The sequence below is a fragment of the Bos mutus genome, chromosome 17 (assembly GCF_027580195.1).
Source record: "Bos mutus isolate GX-2022 chromosome 17, NWIPB_WYAK_1.1, whole genome shotgun sequence".
Classification (NCBI taxonomy): domain Eukaryota; kingdom Metazoa; phylum Chordata; class Mammalia; order Artiodactyla; family Bovidae; genus Bos; species Bos mutus.
This window is the reverse complement of record NC_091633.1, coordinates 19,300,989-19,324,451: the sequence shown is the minus strand read 5'-3', so window position 1 is coordinate 19,324,451 and position 23,463 is coordinate 19,300,989. Positions and strand designations below refer to the sequence as shown.

Genomic DNA, 23,463 nt, shown 5'->3' with positions numbered 1-23,463 from the left:
AATCCAGAGGTCTGGAAGTCCTGGGAATCCTGGAGGTTCATGAACACACTTCCTGATCCCTGCAGTAAATCCCCATTGCAAGGGCCAGCTTGAGACAGGCCCTGATTCCCATGGCCAAAAGGGCTCTGCCTAAACTCAAGCCCTGTGGCTCGAATTCTAACCACAGACAGAACTCCAACAAGACAGAAAATACCACCTAAGATATCTGCTGTCTGAACTGAACATATTAGACCCAAGAAGTAACTCAATTATGGGCAACAGGAGCTCACACTCTGAATTTTTCATCAGCCATATATGAATCCTTAAAGATATGTGCTGTTAACTTTCTACAGTACCCTTATTCTAGGAACTGTGCTGGGGCAACAGAATAAGACCACTTTACAGACTCCCTTTTACAACAAGGGCCCTCCTATCATTAGATCGCCTGAAGCAGGCACTTCGCTAATACACTTTGCACAGTTTGACACGACGGCAGAGTGTGCTCAGCTCTTCTGTGGGGGAAGGAGTCTGACGAAAGACTTTTAGACCTGGGTTATGGGCTTAAAAACATCAACTGGAGAAACTGTTGAGGACGTCCCCAGGTGGCAGAGTGGTTAGGAACTCACCTGCCAACGCAGGCGACATGGGTTCAATCCCTGCTCCGGGAAGATTCCACATGCTGCAGAGCAACGAAGTCTGTGGGCCACAACTACTGAAGCCCGCTCGCCTAGAGCCCGTGCTCTGCAACAAGAGCAGCCTCTGCAATGAGAAGCCCATGAAGACTAGAGAAGGCCCATGCAAAGTAACGAAGACCCAGTGCAGCCAAAAATAAAAGTAATTAATTAATTAAAAACAAAAAATTATTGAAACCAGTCTGTACTAGTTTCCAACTGCTGCTGTAACAAATGGCCACAAAATTAGTGGCTTAGAACAATGCAAAGTTACTGTCTCACAGTTCTGGAAGGGGTCTCCAGAACTGGGGCTAAAAGCAAGATATGCGCAGTGCTGGCTTCCAGGATTCCAGGGGAGAATCTGGCTCCCTGCCTTTTCTAGCTCCTAGAGGCTGCCCGTGTTCCTTAGCTTGTGGCCCCTTCCTCATCTTCAAACTCAGCGACTTCAGGCCAACTCCTCCTGCTAGTTCTCTCTTCTGCTTTCCTCTTCTTCTTTTAAGGACCCTTGTGACTACATTGGGCCCACCCAGGCAATCCAAAATCATCTCTCCATTTTAGAGGCAGCTGATTAGCAACCCTACTTCCTCTCTGCCATGTGACCTACCGTATTCGCAGGTCCTGGGAATGAGCACGTAGACGTCCTGGGACACCACTCATCTACCTCCCATCTCAGGTTGTGTGGGCCCCCCAATACAAACACCACCCCGTTGTCCCACTCTACACCAGCACCCCTAGACAAGCGTTCCACGGAGGGGGTTTTTCTTTGTGCATCTGAAGAGAAACAAGGTCCACCAGAGGAGAGTTTATGATGTGGGCCACTAGGCCCCTGAGTTTCCCTGTTCAATTCCATATATTTATCTTAGCCGCCTAGTATATTCCAGACACTGTGAGACTCCATGAGAAAGTCAAAGGTGAAGAGAGCAGGAAAATCACGTCTATGTAAATAAAGATACGAGGCACAATCAATAAGGTCGTGGATTTGCCTGGCATCGAGGGGTTCACTCCCTTTGAGAGGGACCACCAGGCCACGGGCACTTGAGCCGAGGCTTGAGGGAAGGGCAGGATCTCACCAGTGGGGCAGGGCGGCACGAGGAAGGGCATGGGGTGGCCTAAAGGCACTTGTCTTCCCCGTCTTGGTTCCCCTCTTCCAATCCTACAGGAACTAGCACTTCTACCTTCTCTCTTACAGAGTTGCACGCTTCTGTGAGCAGACAAGGAGGAGACTTTTCAGCAAGAGACACCACCTTGGATGAGCTGCCTCACCTCCCAGCAACAAGGCAAATTAACTTTGTGCCTTTTTTTTTTTGGTTTGAAAAATATGAATTCCACCAGCACCTGCCTGAGAGGGCTACTGCGACTTAGGATAACATAGAGACTCTAGGACACAGTAATTGCTCAGTTAGTATGAATTTCCTTCCGTCTAGCAAATGACTTCCCTCCATCCTCTCTTCCACCTCCTTTCCCCAGGCTCTTCCCAATCTGATTACCCTTCTTTGCCCTTCCATCAGGATGGCAATCAGCCAGCCAGCCTCTACATAAACAGGAAATTTGTCCTGGACCACCAATGAAAAGAGCACAGGTAAAAGGAATTCTTGGACTTCCTGGGAAGGTGGATCGTAACTTCTGATAGGTAACACAGGGAAGGGGAGATACGTATGAAACCCCTATGACATGGGAAACTGTCCACACTGATCCCGATTATGCAAACACACACACACACAGACACACACTCTTCTGGTTTCGGGACCGTCCTCACTGCTGCTGTTAGACCTGGTTCACGTTGTTCATCACAGCCCTTGCTAACTGTTCTACAATTGCCTGTTTATCTGTCCCCCACTCCAAATCTGTGAGCTCCTGGAGGACAGAGACTATTCTTTCTCATCTCTGGAGCCCTCACTCCAACCCAGCATGGCCCTTTAATAGACACTATATAATGACTCAAGACCAAAGAAAGCCCAAGAGGAGAGAAACTGCTTCTCTTCGGCATGGTTGCAGAAGAGTAAAACCAATTTAGTCATCTGTGTGAATGGTTCTCATTTACAACTAGTTACCATGCCCAGGACTAGAAAGTTCTTCCTTGGAAAACTTAACATTTAGAGGACAATTGCTATAAACCTTGAATCCTTGTCTGTCAGGAACAGTGGGTAACTATTCATATATATAGTCCATCCTAAAGGAAATCAGTCCTGAATATTCATTGGAAGGACTGATGCTGAAGCTGAAGCTCCAACACTATGGCCACCTGATGCAAAGAACCGACTCATTAGCAAAGACCCTGGTGCTGGGAAAGACTGAAAGCACAAGGAGAAGGGGATGACAGAGGATGAGATGGTTGGATGGCATCACCGACTTGACAGACATGAGTTTGAGCAAGCTCCGGGAGTTGGTGATGGCCTGGTGTACTGCAGTCCGTGGAGTCGCAAAGAGTTGGACACAACTGAGCGACTGAACTGAACTGATACATACATATACAGGGCTACAGTTTGGAAACTTGTATCTTACAGATCCAAATTTAAAGGTTTCCTCGATTATCCACTGGAGCAGAGATCCACTGTCCAGGGACTTCCCTGGGGGTCCAGAGGCTAATACGCCACACTCCCAATGCAGGGGGCCCAGGTTCGATCCCTGGTCAGGGAACTAGATCCCACATGATCTAGCAACTAAGAGTTCATATTTGTAACTAAGAGCTGGTGTAGCCAAAATAAATTTTTAAAAAGAAAGAAAGAAAAATAATTTTAAAAAAAGAAAGAAATCTACTGTCCAGAAAGCTACTGTTTATCTCTAAATACATAAAAGAATCGTCTCTCCCCTCACCCCACAGATATTTACACCAAAGGTCCCTAATAAAGTTACATAAAAAGGTAGAGAAGCGAAACCAAAACCAAACCCAGAAAGCTGTCTACTAGATGTGTTCAGAATCTGCGTGGGTGATTTACATGTGTGACTTTCCTCACAATGTTAAGAGGGAAAGAGCCATGAACTATGTTCTAGAGGACATAGCTCCACTGTGGGGCTTCAGAGAGTATGGACAAGCCAAGAATGCATCCATTTAGCATCTGTCAAGCCGGCATTTAAAAGCCACATTAAAGACCCCAGTTAGATATGTTACTTCCCTTAGTTTATGGATGAGTAACTTGGGCTCCTAAAAAATGTCAGCTGAATGATGATGCAGAAGGGATTCAGCCCATTAAACCTCCTGTTGCTTCTTATTTGCCAGGTACTAGACCCATTCTAATCCCAGGGACGGGGGAGCCTGGTGGGCTGCCATCTATGGGGTCGCACAGAGTCGGACACGACAGAAGCGACTTAGCAGCAGCAGCAGCAGCAGCAGACCCATTCGTGGGGTTTCCCTGATGGCTCAGCGGTAAAAATCCGCCTGCAATGCAGGAGACACAGGAGACGTGGCTTCAGTCCCTGGGCCAGGAAGATCCCATGGAGGAGGAAATGGCAACCCACTCCAGTATTCTTGCCTGGAAAATCCCATAGACAGAGGACCCTGGCAGGCTACAGTCCATGGGGCCGCAAAGAATCGGACATGACTGAGAAGGCAGGCAGACCCATTTATAGACATTATCTTAGTTATAAGTTATATTTATAAGTTATAAGTATAATTATAAGTTATACTTATCCTCACTTCCATCCTGCAGGGACACCGTACTCTCCCCACGTCCCCAGTGGCGGATAGGAAGCTTTAGAGAAGGCAAGCCATGAATTTCTAAGCTCTGCCTTGGGGAGAGGCAACTTCTTCCTCTTCCAAACATTCCAACAATTGACCTCACACTGCAGGACCAAATCAAGATGTTTCACTACAGGGGGCTTTTCTTAGCATCATGGTGTGGGAAGGATGTGGATTTTACGGCCAGCTACAGGAAGCTGGAATCCGTCCACACTGTTACCTGTCCAGGTGGACCATGGGGCACCCCACATTTTTCCCAGCCAAAGTCAGTCTTGCCAAAGACCCTTTAGCAGTTCATGACTTTGCAAGTTCAGGGACAGATCATATCAGAGTCCCTAGTCCACTTCACACGACTGGGGAAAAAACCACCACAACTTCCCCTGCCCTTAGTTCCTCCCCCCAAAGAGCTGCTGAACCTCATCTGGAAACAGCTGGGAGGTAGCAGTTAACAGGAAACCAAACCCCAAAAAAAAAAAAAGCACAGAGTGTACCAGGGAGAGTTAGGCGGCTAGAACGAAGAGGCCGGGGGACCGACAGGAAGCTGAAGTCAGAAAGAGCCCAGGCCAGAAACAGACAGAAGAGGAGGAGGCCCAGCGGCCAGGAGAGGGAGAAAACCTGGAAAACAGGGGTGAAGGCTCAACATGGCCCTGAAAGGGGAGTGAGGCCACCTCTGGGGTTGTTTTCTTTCCCCTCTGCCCCCCATATCGCAACCCTCCTTCTCTGAAAGCCAGTGAGCAGTCTTCGCAGGATAGCTGAGGTCAGAAACATTTGTTCTTATGCTGCTTTCTGGGCCAGAGGCTGCAGCCCAGATAACTGGTTTTGAGTCCTCCTCCTGTCAATCTGTACCCACGTTCCACGCTGCCAACTAAATTCTGGGGCCACCCAGATTAGCCTCACGCAGAGAGGGACACGATGAGCATCTTCATGAGAAATTACTAGGCGGATGCCCAATGGGGGACCCGCAGTGGCAGGAGACTCTGCATGGGGAATGACAGCAAAGCCGGACAGACAACTAGCAGGGCTGGATGTCTCAAAGAACAAGGTAAGCCTCAAACCAAACTAAGCATGCATTTTGCAACCAAGAAAGTTAAATGAGCAACGGCTGGCTGCCAAAATATTTTCAAAAGAAATGGAAAAAAAAATACCATTACTAAAATTCTTTGGTGTCATTTAATAATACGCCTTCAGGTTATCCAAACTGAGGACAGAGGGCAGACTGGTTTATTTACCCTTTAGCAGAGCTTAGGTGAGCTCTTCGGCCCTTGCCTCCTGCACTCCATCGCCCATTCTCTGTATGCGGAGAAGTTGATATTAAAATAAAGGCGAGGATTAAGTTTGCTTTATAGAACACATTCCTGTCTTTCACCTCCAGGTTTGTTTGGAAGCCCTCTCTTTCTCACTGCACCGTATGCTACAGTCGAGTCGAGTTTGATTCCAATGAAGAGCTCAAAATTTGAGACCGAGTAAGCAGGGCTAACCCTGGAGGAGGAAATGGCAACCCGCTCCCATATTCTTGCCTGGAAAATCCCACAGACAGAGGATCCCGGCGGGTTACAGTCCATGGGGTCGCCAAGAGTCAGACACGAGCAAGCATGCACGCACGCACGAAGCAGGGCTAAAAGCGGGCAGAGGGCTGAGACCTCAATACAATTTGGGTTTAAAAAAAAATCTTCACAGGCTTGGTGCCAGCTCAAACTGGCAAGACCAGAGAATCAGAGCAGAGCCTAACCAATGTGCCACGCAAAGGGGGTGGGAGGAGAGCTCTGGGTAACGTACTGCAGCCATGTGGCAAACAAACCATCAGGGAAGCCTTCAAGAGAGGAAATGGGGGCGGGCAGAGTCGGGGTGCGTTTCAGGAACATAACAAAGGAACAAGTTGACTAATCATTTATTCCAGAGGGGGAAAATGCCACCAGGAGCTATGTATATCTAGCGTTTCAGCTTCAGGTAAATGTATAACTTGGGTATATTCGGGGCTCACTGCTTTCCAAAAAAAGGTGGGGGCGGTGGAGGGAAACGTTCATACTCCTCGTGATACTGCTTCTGGAGTCTCCAAGGAAACTTTGTCTGCGCTGCCTGCGGCAGACACCTAAGACAACCCCAGCCAGTCCAGTGACTAATGCAGTAATCTCCACTCTGCCGAGATCCTATCGTGAGCTTTGTGCAGGGCTGGGCTGCTCCGCACTGCAGCTCCTCCAAAGAAGTTCTGTTTCCGAGGCAGAAGTTATCTGAAGCAAATACCTGACAAATACTGAGAAAGGGAGAGTGGAAGGGCATTTTAAGCCCTGAGGTTAAACCCAGGCATTTCTGTGACTTGGGGTAAAAAAGAGATCTCCGCCTAGAGCCAGAGCCATAGGTGAGGATGGTGTCTGGGATACCTGCCCTAAACATCTCCAAATTATGTTTCAGGGCCAGCCCAAGGAGCCTCCAACTTGCCAGGGGGACAGCCTCCACCATCAAGGGCTAGGGCTTCAAGTTTTCCTAGGAGGCACTCAGGGCCCCTCCCAAATGTGGGTGGGGGGAGGGCTTCCCAATCAAGAGGGTGTGAGGGAACCCAGCCTCCCTCACAAGAAAACTAGCTCACACTTCAGGAGCAACTAAATATGTGCCAGGCGCTGAAATAAGCACTTTACCTATCTCATTCCATCCCCACAGCAGCCAACGGAGGCAGGTAATACTGTCACCCTCTATAAAGAAGGAAACGGGCTCGCAGATTTTACACAATCAGTAAACCAGCGCTTAACCACCCTGGACAGGTGGTCCCACTACTCCCTATTGCCGGAAACACACAAAGCTTTGGGGGGAAGGGTGGATAAAGTCTAATAACACGAGATATAGCCTGTATTTACACCTTTTTCTAGTCTGAAATCAGTGGCCTCGGGACATTGGTGGCGGGGGGCGGGGGGGGGGGGGCGGTGGCTAGCTGGGGAACGTGAAGCCGGAAGAACTTAAGCCCTTGCAGACAGGGAAGAGGCCAGGACCTCCACCCGTCTCGTTTCCACTCGGGACCCCAGACCCATAAACCCACCGGATGGGGGAAGACCCAAAGGGAATGCCTGAAGCTAAGAGGTCCCCCGGCGGCAGCCCTCCACGCTTGTTTTGTCAAAGGAACCCCGCTCGAGAGGTGGGGCCGGCCGGGTTCCTACCTGTAGGCCAGGGTCATGCACTCGAAGAGCTTGGTGAGCGAGGCGTCGATGGACAAGTGGCAGGAGCTGGTCTTGCCGAAGCTGTAGGTCTGGCACGTCTGCTTGTTGACCGTGTCGAAATCGTAGCCCTTCTTGGGCGGGTGCTCCCGGTGCGGCGACGACACCATGAAGTGACCGCTGTGGATGATCTGCTGGCGGCGCGGAGGCTCCTCGCGGCCCGACCCGGCCTTGGGCGGCGGTAGCACGGCGCTCGCCTGGCCCCTGGCCGGGGTGGCTGCGCCGGAGGCGGGCGGCGGGGACGGTTCATCCGTGTCAGAGTCGTCGTCGTCCTCGGGCACCTGGGGCTTCAGCAGCACGGCGCGGCCCCGACTGCGGGGCCGGCTCTGGGAGCACATGAAGACGTCGGCGGCCATGGGGGGTGCCCGGCCGGGGGCATCCCCCGGGGCGCGGGGCGACACAGGGGAGCGAGCGAGACGGGGCGCCGGCCCGGGCCGGCCCGCACGCCGACTGTCCGCGAGCGCGCGGCGGGGCGGGAGGGGGAGGGCGCGGGCCGACAGGGCCGCCTCGGCGCCGGCCCTGGCGTGACGTCACTGGAGCGTCTCGGCCAATCGGGCGCCCGCGTCGGTCTCTTAAAGGCGCAGGGGTCCTTTCCGTAGCTGGGCGGACAAAAAAAGGCGGGGGGGAGGGGGAACCGGAGGCCACGCCTCCCGGCCCCGCCCCTAGCCATCCCTTTCCCTTCGGGGTGCTGCGGGACATGGTGGCCAGGTGGTGTCACTCGCCAGTGTCTTGGCCTAAGAGAGGCGTTGGCCAAGCAGGTCGTGCAGATCCCGCCTCACACTCCCGGGAATGGTTCTGCCGCCTCGCCGCGGCCGGACGGGCGCTCCACGTGGTGGGTGGGGGTGGCGCTCCTTCCCCCTCCCAGGCCCCGCTTTCTCCTGCAGGGCCCGGAACTGTGTCCTAACGGCTCTTCCGAGATATTGCTGGGCCCTGAGGGTTTCGTCCCCATTTTATCGATGAGAAGACAGAGTCGCTGAATACCAACGGGATTTTCTAACGCGAAAGCAAGATCACTAACACTTCTCACCTCCGCAGAGGTAAAAACTAGCTCTTTAGTTAAGGCACTTTCCCAGGACATCGCAATCTGTCAGTGGCAGACACAGCCACCAGCTCCTTTAACTACAACTCAAAATACTGTCATTGTTGTTAAGATCTTAAACTTGGAAGGCGAACCAGCCCCTGCTAACTGCTAAGTCACTTCAGTCGTGTCCGACTCTGTGCGACCCCATAGACGGCAGCCCACCAGGCTTCCCCGTCCCTGGGATTCTCCAGGCAAGAACACTGGAGTGGGTTGGTTGCCATTTCCTTCTCCAGTACATGAAAGTGAAAAGTGAAAGTGAAGTCGCTAGCGACCCCATGGACTGCAGCCCACCAGGCTCCTCCGTCCATGGGATTATCTAGGCAAAAGTACAGGAGTGGGGTGCCATTGCCTTCTCTGAAACCCTTCCAAAAGGGGAAATTCTGAGCCGTAATTTTCTTCTCTGTCAAATGGGGATTCCTATGCTCAGAAAGTTGTGACAATTTAAAAATGACTATAAAGTGCTTTGCACAGTGCCAAGCAAAGAATGAGCACTAAATAGACTACAGACTGAAGGGACTGAACCAGCCAGACCAAAGGCATCTAGAAATTGCCAATACTCAGCCACTTTTGACTATAGAAACAGCGATTTCATATGGCCCAACATAATAGTTGACATGTATAGAAAGCGGTCAAGGGGCTCAAAGCCAGCTGGCAGGGGCCACGTAGGGAGGGCAGGGCAACTAGAGGGCCAGTGGGGCCCCTGGGGCAGGCGCTCCCATCCTAGTCTCTGTAGGGCCTCCAGGGTCCTCTACAGCTGCTCCTGTGCTCTGCTTTGAAGCCAGTTTAATTTCCAGATTTGGGTGGGGTCTCAGCTTGTTACCACACCTTCCTCCTGATGAGGGAGCCTGTTGGGAGTGAAAGGGACAAATGGCTCTTATCAAAGCAACTGTGCAAACTCCATCCCCGGATGTCTTCAAGGAGGGAAAGGCCAGACTGACTGGCAGCTGGTGTGAGTTTGAAGTCTCCTCCCTTGCCCAAACTACCACTCCCAACTCTGGTTGCAAACATCCTAAACACTTAAATGCCCAGCCTCTTTTGATATGGCAATTCCACTTCTATAATTTTATCCTAAAGTGTGTGTGTGCATCATTTATAAACAACGTGATGTCTAACAAGAGGGCATACATTGAATATACTATAGTCCCTAATCGGAGAAGGCAGTGGCACCCCACTCCAGTACTCTTGCCTGGAAAATCCCATGGATGGAGGAGCCTGGTAGGCTGCAGTCCCTGGGGTCACTAAGAGTCAGACACGACTGAGCGACTTCACTTTCACTTTTCACTTTCATGCATTGGAGAAGGAAATGGCAACCCACTCCAGTGTTCTTGCCTGGAGAATCCCAGGGACGGGGGAGCCTGGTGGGCTGCCGTCTATGGGGTCGCGCAGAGTCGGACATGACTGAAGTGACTTAGCATTAGCATTAGCATTATAGTCCCTAATACAATGAAAGACTAAATTTTAAATGATGCAAATGTATATTTATTGACATTGGAAAATATCATATATTGTTGGGTGGAAAGACAATTTTTAAAAAGTTATCAAGGGGTGGGAGGTGGGAGGGAAGTTCAAGAGGGAGGGGACATATACCTATGGATGATTCATGTTGATATGTGGTGGAAACCAACACAATATTGTAAAGCAATTATCCTCCAATTAAAAATAAATAAATTTTTTAAAGTTATTAGCGGAATTCTTTGGTGGCTCAGTGGTGGGGAGGACTCCAAACTTTCACTCCAAGGGGCAGGGGTTCAATCCCTGGTTGGGGAACTAGGATCCTACAAGCCACATCGGCACAGCCAAAAAAAAAAGTTATCAGTAGTTTGATGTCAATTTTAAAAAATTCATATATTTATGTGTGTATGTCAGAAGTGCACCATAATGTTAACACTGGTTATCTCTGGGTGGGGCAACTATTTTCTAATTACCAAAAGAGACAATTATTACTTGTATACTTTTTTTCTTTGCAGTGTACTCTTTATTTCTCTTTGGTTTCTTAACACAAAAGGTATCTATGTGAAAGGAGATATATATATATATATGTATAGTTTTTTTTATGTTGACCATCTTTTAAAAGTCTTGACTGAATGTGTTACAATATTGCTTCTGTTGTTTATGTTCTGATTTTTTGGCCATGAGGCATGTGAGATCTTAGCTCCCCAACCAGGGTTTAAACCCTACACCCCCGGCATTGGAAAGTGAAGTCTTAACCACTGGACTGCCAGTGAAGACTGCCAGTGAAGTCTCTACTTTAAAAAAAAAAATTTTAAGGCCCTGCCATGTGGGGTGTAGGATCTCATTAATTGTTCCCTGACCAGGGACTGAACCCATGCTCCCTTCAGTGGAAGCACAGAATCTTGACCACTGGATCACCAGGGAGGTCCCAAGGATATATACTTTAAAAAACAAAAGCAAACAAACAAAAAACAAACCCCATCAATTTCCTGGGAGGAGATACACTCTTAAGGCTGAAGTTGAAAACTGGCAACATATAGGCCTTACTCGGTACACAAACATGCTTGTTTAATCCTCCCCATAATTTCCTAAAGATCACATTAGAAAAGAAGCAAGACTTGAGGAAAAGCAGTTTAAAATGCAGTTAAAAGCAGAGGACCACCAAGAATGAGAGCTGCAGCTTGCTCCAAGCTCCCAATCATTGGCTAGAAGAAAGTCTCAAGGGCAGTTTTGGGGAAAATGTGGAAATATTTGCCAAGGATCTAGGCTGATGACTGCCCCCTCCCTCCTACCGAGTAGTGGACAGCGACAGCAAGTGCACAGGGGGACACGCAGGGCAGTGTCCCAGGGGAGCCAGCAACTCCATGAGGGACAAAGAGCTTCCACACCCAGCAAGCCACAAGACCACACAGTCTCACCGGATAACCATCTTCTACCAGAACCTCATAGGATAACCATCTTCAACCAAAAATAAGAAGCAGCATTCCATGGTAATCAAATCAGCAAACAGGCAGATAAGAATTCCCAAATACAGGGAATTCCCTGGCAGTCAGTGGTCAGGTCTCCACACTTTCACTGCCGAGGTCTCGGATTCAATCCCCAGTCAGGGAAACAAGATCCCACAAGCCTTGCAGCACAGCCAAAAAAAAAAAAACCCAAATACGAAATGTTACAGACCAGCAAAGCTCAGCAAACAATTAAGGAAAGTCAGCAGTCTGGAAGAAAGCTACCTGAGAACTAAAAAGTGAAAGGGAAACTTTAACAGAACAAACATAAGACTTTAAAAAATAAATAGCCCTGGAAAGAATACAGAAGATTCTGAACACATTGAGCAACAACCAATATGCAAAAGAAGCAAACAGAGGTCCTGGGAAAAAAATATGAATATAAAATTATGATTTTGTAGAAAAGTCAAGTTGAATAGCAAAATGACTGTCTGGAAAACACAGTTGTAAACTGAAAGACTAATCTGAGAATTTATTCCCAAAGACTGACAAAAGGACAAAGGGAAATTAAGTGACGTGGAGGATTCTTCCAGCGAAAGTTCCAGCACCTGCCTGATGGTTCCAGAAAGGAAGAAGAAGAAAGTAAAAGAGAGAGGAAAAATTGGAGAGAGGAAATAAAGCAGCAGTAAAAGAAAATTTCCCAGTGCTAAAGAAGCAAACATTCCATACGGGTCAAACAGGCTGACAGTGCTGTGATAAACCACACCCATAATTGCAAAGGCTTAAATACCCAAAAGTGGTTTTGGTGATGGAGTGAAAGTGCTGCACTCAATATGCCAGCAAATTTGGAAAACTCAGCAGTGGCCACAGGACTGGAAAAGGTCCGTTTTCATTCCAATCCCAAAGAAAGGCAATGCCAAAGAATGCTCAAACTACCACACAATTGCACTCATCTCACACGCTAGTAAAGTAATGCTCAAAATTCTCCAAGCCAGGCTTCAGCAGTACGTGAACCATGAACTTCCAGATGTTCAAGCTGGTTTTAGAAAAGGCAGAGGAACCAGAGATCAAATTGCCAACATCCGCTGGATCATCGAAAAAGCAAAAGAGTTCCAGAAAAACATCTATTTCTGCTTTATTGACTATGCCAAAGCCTTTGACTGTGTGGATCACAAAAAACTGTGGAAAATTCTGAAAGAGATGGGAATACAGACCACCTGACCTGCCTCTTGAGAAATCTGTATGCAGGTCAGGAAGCAACAGTTAGAACTGGACATGGAACAACAGACTGGTTCCAAATAGGAAAAGGAGTCCGTCAAGGCTGTATATTATCACCCTGCTTATTTAACTTATATGCAGAGTACATCATGAGAAACGCTGGGCTGGAAGAAGCACAAGCTGGAATCAAGATTGCCATGAGAAATATCAATCACCTCAGATATGCAGATGACACCACCCTTATGGCAGAAAGTGAAGAGGAATTAAAAAGCCTCTTGATCAAAGTGAAAGAGGAAAGTGAAAAAGTTGGCTTAAAGCTCAACGTTCAGAAAACGAAGATCATGGCATCTGCTCCCATCACTTCATGGGAAATAGATAAGGAAACAGTGGAAACAGTGTCAGACTTTATTTTGGGGGGCTCCAAAATCACTGCAGATGGTGACTGCAGCCATGAAATTAAAAGATGCTTACTCCTTGGAAGGAAAGTTACGACCAACCTAGATAGCATATTCAAAAGCAGAGACATTACTTTGCCAACAAAGGTTCGTCTAGTCAAGGCTATGGTTTTTCCTGTGGTCATGTATGGATGTGAGAGTTGGACTGTGAAGAAAGCTGAGTGCCGAAGAATTGATGCTTTTGAACTGTGGTGTTGGAGAAGACTCTTGAGAGTCCCTTGGACTGCAAGGAGATCCAACCAGTCCATTCTGAAGGAGATCAGCCCTGGGATTTCTTTGGAAGGAATGATGCTAAAGCTGAAACTCCAGTACTTTGGCCACCTCACGCGAAGAATTGACTCATTGGAAAAGATTCTGATGCTGGGAGGGATTGGGGGCAGGAGGAGAAGGGGACGACAGAGGATGAGATGGCTGGATGGCATCACTGACTTGATGGACGTGAGTCTGAGTGAACTCCGGGAGTTGGTGATGGACAGGGAGGCCTGGCGTGCTGCGATTCATGGGGTCGCGAAGAGTCGGACACGACTGAGCGACTGAACTAACTAAAACCACAAAGGTGTGCTTCTACTGAAAGCTACCTGTCTATTGACTACACATCCATTATAGGCTGACAGTGTGCTCTGCTGGTCAGAGTTGCTCCCAGACTCGAGCCACAGAGCAGCTACTATGGCAAATGCTTCCCAGAAGGGATGTGTACTCGCAACTCACCGGCCAGAACTAATCACATGGCCCCACCCAAGCACAAGGGAATTAGGAAGTACAACACGATCATAAGACCAGAAACCAGCCAGCCAGAAATATTTGGTGAATAGCACTGGTGACCAAATGAGCACAAAGACACACGCACACACACCCCCCAACTGAAAACATACACATACACTGGTGACCACTGAGGACTATAGCTCTGGATTTCAAAGGTTTCCAAAAATGCAATACTATAGATGACTTTTGGAAGCATTATGCTGAGTCAGAGAAGTTGGACTTTAAAAGCCATATATTGTTTGATTTGATTTATATGATATCTGGGAAAAGGCAAGATGATATGAACAAAAACCAGATTAGAGCTTGCCAAGAGTTAGAGGGTCAGGAACTAACTACAATGAGGAACAGGGGTACTATCTGGAGTGATGAAAATATCTCTTGATTATGGGTGGTGGTTACATGACTGTGTAAGTTTCTCAAAATCCATAGAAGGCTTCCCTGGTGGTCCAGCGGTAAGAATCTGCCTTTGCTGAGCAGGGGACACTGGTTTGATCCCTGGCTCGGGAAGATCCCATATACCATGGGGCAATTAAGCCCACGTGCCCAAACTACAGATGACACCACCCTTATGGCACAAAGCAAAGAACTAAAGAGCCTCTTGATGAAAGTGAAAGAGAGTGAAAAACCTGGCTTAAAACTCAACATTCAGAAAACTAAGATCATGGCATCCACTCCCATCACTTCATGGCAAATAGATGGGGAAACTATGGAAACAGTGACAGACTTATTTTCTTGGGCTCCAAAATCACTGCAGATGGTGACTGCAGCCATGAAATTAAAAGACGCTCGCTCCTTGGAAGAAAAGCTATGACCAACCTAGACAGCATATTAAAAAGCAGAGACATTACTTTTCCAACAAAGGTCCATCTGGTCAAAGCTATGGTCTTTCCAGTAGTCATGTATGGATGTAAGAGTTGGACCATAAAGAAAGCTGAGTGCTGAAGAATTGATGCTGTTGAACTGTGGTGTTGGAGAAGACTCTTGAGAGTCCCTTGGACTGCAAGAAGATCCAATCAGTCCATCCTAAAGGACATCAGTCCTGAATATATTCATTGGAAGGACTGATGCTGAAGCTGAAACTCCAACACTTTGGCCACCTGATTCGAAGAACTGACTCATTGAAAAAGACCCTGATGCTGGGAAAGACTGAAGGTGGGAGGAGAAGGGGACAACAAAGGATGAGATGGTTGAATGGCATCACCGACTTGATTGACATGAGTTTGAGTAAGCTCCAGGAGTTGGTGATGGACAGGGAAGCCTGGTGTGCTGCAGTCCATGGGGTTGCAAAGAATTGGACATGACTAAGCAACTCAACTGAACTGAACCACAACTACTGAAGTCTTCATGCCCAAGAGCCCATGCTCTGCAATAAGACAAGCCACCACAATGAGAAGCCCGGGCACCACAACTAGAGAAAGACCAAAAAGCAATGAAGACCCAGCACAGCCAAAAATAAATAAATATTTATTTTTAAAAATCAATATAGATGTACAGAGTCGGACACAACTGAAGCGACTTGGCAGCAGCAGCAGCATAGATGTATACCTAAAAAGGGTGAATTTCACTTTATGTAAATTATACCTCAAATCTTGGAGGATACAGGTTAAAAGTCCTTTTCCTGCGTAGGCTATGTTTGAAAGAATTACTAGAGGTTATTCTCCAGCAAAAGAAAAATTAAATTCAAGTAAGAGAAAGATGGGCTTCCCAGGTGGTGCTAGTGGTAAAGAACCCACCTGCCAATGCAAGAGACATAAGAGATGCTGTTCAATTCCTGGGTCACAAAGATCGCCTGGAGGAGGGTGTGGCAACCCGCTCCAGTATTCATGCCTAGAGAATCCCATAGACAGAGGAGCCTGGTGGGCTATACAGTCGATAGGGTCCCAAAGAGTCAGACACGATGGAAGCAACTTAGCACAGTGCAGAAAAGAAAGATATGAGACACAAGAAACAGCTTAGAGCAAAGAAATGAAATCAAACTTAAAATTGAATTTTGAAATTATGATTTTTGAAGATTTTTATAAACATAAAATATAAAGTTTTGAAAGTTAAACCATGTTAGATAGCTTATTAAAAACTCTCTGCCAGCCTCTCACTCCCTGCATGCCTCCATGCCTACTGCCTCTGATTCTCGAGCTTCTCTGGTCCAATTTCTGATTTAATTTCTCCAACTGCTAAATCTCCTGTCTGCAGCAGAAGGGAGAGAGGGGCAGTCAGCAGAGATTATGCAGGATCGGGGTGTGTGCAGAATTCAGGGGTGTAGAGGTCCAACTATCTCATAAACTTTTTTAACCAAACCCCATTATCTTTTCTTATTAAAATACCTACCTACGGGTCTGATCATACTTGATTAATTCTTTTTTTTTAATTAAAAAAAATGGATTTATTTTATTTTTGTTTGCACTGGGTCCTCGAAGCTGTGTGCAGGCTTTCTCTAGTTGCAGGGTGCGGGGGCTCCTCTCTAGTTGTGGTGCCCGGACTTCTGGTTGCAGCGGCTTCTCTTGTGCACCGGCTTACTTGATCCATGGCAGTGGGATCTTCGGGGACCAGGGATCAAACCTGTGTCCCCTGCACTGGCAGGCGGATTCTTCCTGCCCGGCCCCCACCTCGCCCCCCACCTCCCAAGGAATTCTTAACCACTGGACCACCAGGGAAGACCTCTCCTGTCTACTCTGTATATGGTGGTTTGAGGCTTCAGATGTTGCCTTATTTCACTAAATACAGCTTTTCTGCTTCTGTGTCTTGTACTTGGGGTGAAAAGAAAAGGATGAACATGCCTTTACCACAGTAAAAACTAATATCTAAACAAGTTTTTTTAAATTTTGACTTACTTGCTAACATTGAAAAAATCATGACATTTCATATAAATGTGAGGGTGTTAGAATCTTCCTGAACTATCAGAAGATCTGGCAATACTGGGCTCTTTCCAGTTCCATAACGGTAGAAGCTGGAGCTGAGGAGGGACAATGCCCTTTAGACCCAGCCTGGCTCTCCAGTTTTCCCCAGTCCCCACCACACCCTACTGTTCGCAGCATGCTTTGTTAATTCCATGACCTGCCTGGTTCCTGTAGGCATTCAAGTTTGAAGTCTCTGCTCCGCTGGTTGTGTCTCTCTCAGTGGAACCGGTGAGGTGGAAATCTTTCCTGTATAGATATGGGAGAAAGACAGCCACAGGATAAAATGAAGGTTACAGAAGCAGGAAGGCCCTACGGACCTGACTGAGGAAGGGGAGAAAATTAAGAAGGTGAGAGATCTCCGGCCACAAAACTTTCACAACCTGGGGATGATTAATACTTGCTTCTCTGGGTTGTCGTGAGGGCTCCCTGAGTTACTATATGGAAAGTGCTTCAAGAGTGCCTCGCACATAGTATGTGATGCTTGGTTGGCTATTATTATTATTTTTGCTTTGTTGTGTTGGGGAATAACTTACCTAAAGTTCTCTCCTTTTAGTGTATTGTTTCATGATTTTGGATGAACATACTCCATCATGTAGTCACCACCACAAACAAATGTGGTGGGACTTCCCTGGTTGTCCAGGGGTTAAGATTCCATGCTTCCAATGCAGGGGGCACCAGTTCAATCCCTGGTTGGGGAACTAAGATCCCACATGCTGCTCGGCCAAACTGAAAAAAAATAAAAGATGTGGAATAGTCCCAACACTCTCTCACAACACAGATTCCTTCTCAACCGCTTGCAATCAATCCCTCTTTCCGCCCCAGCCCCTGGCAACCACTGATCTGCTTCATGTGCCTATGGTTTTGCCCTTTTCAGAATGTCACATATTAATAAATGGAGTCATTCAGTGAACAGCCTTGGGTCTGGCTTCTTTCACTTAGCATGACGCATCCGAGAGGCTTCCTTATTACCCTGGGTGTCTGTAGTTCATTCCTCTTTTATTGCTGCATTCATCTCATGACTGTACCACAATTTAGGGCCAATTTAATTGTTTCCAGCTTTTGGTGATTACAAATAAGGCCACTATAAACATTCACAATAGACTTTTGTACATTTTTTCTTAGGTAAGTACCTAGGAGTGGGATGACCAGGTTGCAGGGTAAGTTCAGGCTTAACCATATAAAGATCTGCCAAACTCTTTTCCAAATGACTGTATTTGTTTTGCCTTCCCACCTGCAGTGGAGGAGGGCTATGTTGCTCTGCATCTTCACTAGCATTTGGCATTCTGGCCTTTTCATCTATTCTAGTGGGAGTGTAATGGTATCTTGCTGTAGTTTTAACTTGCATTTCCCTAGTAATTAATGATGTGCCGCATCTTTCATGTGCTCATTTGCCTTCCACATATTTTCTTTGATGAAACGTCTATGCAAATATTTGGCTAGTTCTTTTTTGGCGGGGGTTGGGGTGGGATTGCTTTATCACTGAGTTTTGAGAGTTCTTCATATATTCTAGATAGAAGTCCTTTATCAGGTAAGTGTTTTGCAAAGATCATTTGCTCATCCTTTTTTTTTTCATTCTTTTAACAGTGTCTTTAGCAGAGCCTGATTTTTAAATATTGATGAAATCCAATTTACCAATTCTTTTTTCTATAGTTAGTGCTGTGATGTCACGTTTAAAAAATCATTGCCTAACCCAAGGTCACAAAGATCTTCTGTGTTTTCCTAGAATCTTTAGAGTGACATTTTGGTCTGTGAGTCATTTGGAGAATTTTGTTATAAGATGTGAGGTATGGGCTGAGGGTCATTCCTTTTTGCACATGGATGTCTAACTATTCCAATGTCCACTTTGAATATTTGCAATGATTATTATTTTCTTTTCCTTCTTCTTCTTGAATATTTGCAATGATTATTATTTTTTCCTTTTCTTTCTTTCTTCTTCTTTTTTTTTTTTTTTTGGCTGCATGGCATGCGGGATCTTAGTTCCCTGACCAGGGATCGAATCCCTGCCCACTGCAGTGGAAAGGCAGAGCCCTAACCCCTGGACTGCCAGAAAATCCCCTGCAATGATTATTAACACTCTCAGGATTCCTGTTCTTGGGGTGGCAGGGTAACAAAGGGGCATCTCAGCCTCACACACATCCCTCAAACCTCCCAGCTGGGGCCTGTGGCTGTTCTTTGCCAGCAGAGTAATTGGTTGCAGGTCGCTTTACCTCCTCTTTCTTCCTGAAATCTTTTGCATAAAACAAACCATGAAAGGGCAGGGGTGGCCTAGCGGTCTGGCAACGTCCCTTTGAAAATAAACAAGTGCAGAAACTGAAAGGCAGCGACCTTCTCTGGGGACTACTTGGAGAAACAGTTTGGGGCCGGTGCATCCGCTGCGCGTGGCTCTCTGGCCCCTGGCAGGCGGCAGGTCGGATATAGTAAAGCCAAACAGGATTGTGATTGCTTCAGATGTCACCTCTGGCCAAGGAGACCCCCGTGTCTTTGCAGGGAGAGGCAGGCTGGTGGGGAGCTGCCAGTTCCATGGCTCAACAGCTCTGGGCAGTTTGCACAGCCAGCTTCACACCTCTAAGGGAAATTCAGGCACAGGGGGAGGCAGAGTGGGGATGGGGGTGTGTGTGGATAGAGGGTGGAGAAATAAATGCCTGTGGGTTTGGGTTTTTTTATTTTTAAGCTTTATTGAGGTGTAATCTACTCCCCATAAAATTCGCCAATTTTAAGTTTACAATTCAATGAACTTTAGTAAGTTTACTGTTATTCTTGTTTAGTTGCTCAGTCGTGTCCAACTCTTGGCGACCCCATGGACTGCAGCCCACCAGGCTCCTCTGTCCATGCAATTTCCCAGACAAGAATACTGGATGGACTGCCATTTCCTTCTCCAGGGGATCTTCCGGACCCAGGGATGGAACCCACATCTCCTGCACTGGTAGGCGAATTCTTTACCACCGAGCAAGTGCCTGGGAAATCCCATGGACAGAGGAGCCTGGTGGGCTACAGTTCATAGGGTTGCAAAAGAGTTGGATATGACTAAAATGACTTTGCAACTTTAGCGACTAAACAACTAGTCAAATAAGTTCACACACAGTTGTATAATTATCCCCACAATCCAGTTGCCTCAAATCATTCCCTCCGACCTCCTTCTGGTCAATCTTTTGCTCCCAGCCCTAGACAAATCGGTCTCTACGTTGTCTCCATACTTTTGCATTTTCTAGAAATTTCTTCCTATAAATGGGGCCATAACAGTCATTAGTCACAATGGTATGTCAAGCCAGAACCTAATGAAGTCAGAGAGCCAGGACGGCAGGGACACCTGCGCTCATGGCTCTTCCCACCTGCTCTGCCACCTCATGGGCACCACAGTATCTAACCTCAGTCTTCACATCTGTACAGTGGGGCTAATTGGTCCCCCTCTCACATTGGAGCCGGGGTGAAATGACGTCCAATATCTTGCATATTTATAATACTCCATGGAGACTGGAAACAGACCAAACGCCCACCAGCAGAAGCGTGTTGTGACGCCAATGACATGCAATATGGATGAATCTCAGAAACATCTTACTGAGTGAAAGAAGCCAGACACAAAAGAGCACATTCTGTATGATTTCATGAATAGAAAGTTCAGAAAATGTTCAAACATTTAGAAAACATCTGTGCAGAGAGACGTCAGGATAGTAATTACCCTTCAGAGGGTAGTGACTGCAAGGAGTGGGCAGGGGGCATCCAGAGTAAGTAATATTCTGTTTCTTGATCCAGGTGTGGGTTTTGCAGGTACACTCAGTGAAAATTCATTGAGCAACACCATTTCAAATCAATAAAAAATTCAGGAAAGTCTTGCATGGTTATCTAGCACATTGAGCATGTGTGCAAAGTCGCTTCAGTACTGTCTGACTCTTTGCGACCCTAAGGAATGTAGCCCACCAGGCTCCTCTGTCCATCGGATTCTCCAGGCAAGAATACTGGAGTGGGTTGCCATGCCCTCCTCCAGGGGATCTTCCCGACCCAGGGATCGAACCCTCATCTCTTACATCTACCTGCATTCCATAGTCAAGTTCTTTAACACTAGTGCCACCTGGGAAGCCTGTGGCACATAGTAGGTAATTATTATTATTATTACCATTAATGTCATTATTTTTTATCATATTCTTTCAACCACAGAGTTTCAACAGGGAAGTGTAGTCAAGTGCAGCAGTTGGCCAGGTGGTAAATAGTTTCAACTTTGCAAGTCAGTCTCTATAGCAACTACTCAATTCTGCTGTTGTATTGTGAAAGCTGCTGCTGCTGCTGCTGCTGCTGCTGCTAAGTCGCTTCAGTCGTGTCTGACTCTCTGCAACCCCACAGACGGCAGCCCACAGGCTCCCCTGTCCCTGGGACTCTCCAGGCAAGAACACTGGAGTGGGTTGCCATTTCCTTCTCCAATGCATGGAAGTGAAAAGTGAAAGTGAAGTCGCTCAGTCGTGTCTGACTCTTAGCGACCTCATGGACTGCAGCCTACCAGGCTCCTCTGTACATGGGATATTCCAGGCAAGAGTACTGGAGTGGGTTGCCATTGCCTTCTCCCAATTGTGAAAGCAGTCAGGGACAATATGTAAGTGAATGAGCATGGCTGTGTGCCAGTAAAACTTTATTTACAATAATAGCTGGCAGGCTGGATCTGCTGACCCTGGGTCTAGTGGGAGACAGGCTGCATTCCACAGCCTTCTTCACTGAGTACCTGCGGGACCCTGTTCAGTCACTTCCCTGGCATCAGTTTTCTCATCTGTTATGATGGGGAGGCTGATCCCTGCTCTAACTACCATTTAGGGTGACAAAGAGGTCAAATGAGCTCATACTTTGAGAGAGCCCTGAGGGAGAAAAGCTGAGTTTAAGAGTCTCTTGAGATTCTTTGATGCAAAGCAGATTGTTATCTCCGGTCAAGTCTAACGAGAGAAAGCCACTGACTCCAAGTCACCCAGGGCATCCATGGGCACAAGTGTCTGTCCCAGGGGTACCCTAGAAGGAGATAGGAACAACAGGCCTGGTACCACATCCTGGTGCTTGCCTCCTAGAGGCCTTTTCCCCCAGGCCTGTAGAGGTAGAGCAATAATGAAGGAGAGATGCTGGAAAAATGAGCCTCCAGTGAGCCATTCCTCTGCTTGAAGGTCCCTCTTGGGCCTGACGCTGTGAGCCACCAACGCTCACAGTGGGGATGCATCGTCACACCTCCAGCCCTTTACTCAAGCCCTTGCCTTGGCCAGGAATGTCTTCCCTTTGCCTGTTTCCTGGTGGGGTTCCAGTCATTCCACAAGGCACCACTTAGGCTCTAGATCATCTGGGCTGAGCTGGGTGGATAACTCCAGTGTCTGTCTCGTTTGGGGGAGAGGCGAGTCTTCAGGGAGCAAAGTGTAACTCAGAGGACAAGCCGAAAGCAGCTGGGGCTGGGCAATTCTGCCTCTCCTGGAGCTTCATGGTCTAGCAGCTGGAGCTCTGGGGTCTAGACATGCTGGAGAATAACTACAATAATAATAGCAGCAACAACAGCAGTTGATATTTATTGAGATTTACTATGTGCCATGGGCTTCCCTGGTGGCTCAGACGGTAATGAATCTGCCTTCAACGTGGGAAACCTGGGTTTGATCCCTTGGTCAGGAAGATACCCTGGAGAAGGGAATGGCAACCCACTCCAGTATTCTGGCCTGGAGAATCCCATGGACAGAGGAGCCTGGCAGGCTACAGTTCATGAGGTCACAGAGTCAGACACCACTGAGTAACTAACACGTTCACTTTCAGGGCTTGTCTGGAGCACTTTACATGTATTTAGTAATTTACATGTATTAATCCTCACAACAACCTGAGGAAGCACCGTTATTCTTTCCATTTTACAGATGAGGACGCTGGGCCCAGAGAGGTTAAGATACTTACTTGAGGTCACACAGCTCTGAAGTGCTGGAGCTCTGAGGATTCTAGAAAAGCCTGCTTCCAAAGTCCAAATCAGGTCTATGTTAGCCTCTATTTCCTTGTGCTCAGCTGTGAAACTTCCAAGTTCCTGTCACATGGGAGCATTGAAAAAACAAAGTCTGGAGGAAAGAGACAGTCCTTCCAAGAGAAAAACAGTCAGGGTCAGAGCTACCATCTCAACAACCATCCCTCCTTCTGGATTTGTCCAGGAGACCCTCCAAGCCCTTGGTTGGAGGGGTGGGGGCTCAGGTGGGGAAAGACCAAGGGAAAGCTAACCTAAACGATCATAGGCATTTATTGGCTCAAGAACTTGAAAAGTTCAGGAGGGCCAGTTTCAAGGCCAGCTGTTGGCTTCCCTGGTGGTTCAGTCGGTAAAGAGTCTGCCTGCAATGTGGGAGACCTGGGTTCAAGCCCTGGGTTGGGAAGATCCCCTGGAGAATTCCATGGACAGAGGAGCCTGGTGGGTGACAGTCCATGAGGTCACAGAGTTGGACACGACTGAGTGACTAACACTTTGGGTCCAAGTGGTGCTCTCAGGAGGCTCACACTCACCATCTTTCAACTCTCTCCTGTCTCAGCTTCATTCTCAGGCAGGCTTCTCCCCGCCTTGGAGTGAAGGTGGCCCCAGCAGCTCCACTTAACAACTCCAGCCAACACTCTAGGGGAAGTGTTTCCCAACAGGTCCCACAAAAATTC

The 23,463-nt window shown here is 47.6% G+C and overlaps 1 protein-coding gene and 1 long non-coding RNA gene across 2 annotated transcripts in view; one reads left to right on the top strand and one right to left on the bottom strand.

Moving 5' to 3' along the window:
* The window catches only part of MLXIP (MLX interacting protein), a 60,394-nt gene extending 52,398 nt beyond the window's left edge, over positions 1-7,996 (bottom strand). Inside the window, 1 exon segment of the mRNA XM_070386242.1 lies at positions 7,473-7,996. Coding sequence (XP_070242343.1) covers positions 7,473-7,885 — 413 coding nt within the window. The 5' untranslated portion in view covers positions 7,886-7,996.
* A 217-nt stretch (positions 7,997-8,213) lies between these two features.
* LOC138991486 (uncharacterized) lies at positions 8,214-19,747 on the top strand. The gene is made up of 3 exons (XR_011467454.1): positions 8,214-8,566; positions 17,011-17,183; positions 19,602-19,747. It is a non-coding gene; the product is annotated as an uncharacterized lncRNA (long non-coding RNA).
* Positions 19,748-23,463: the final 3,716 nt, after the last annotated feature.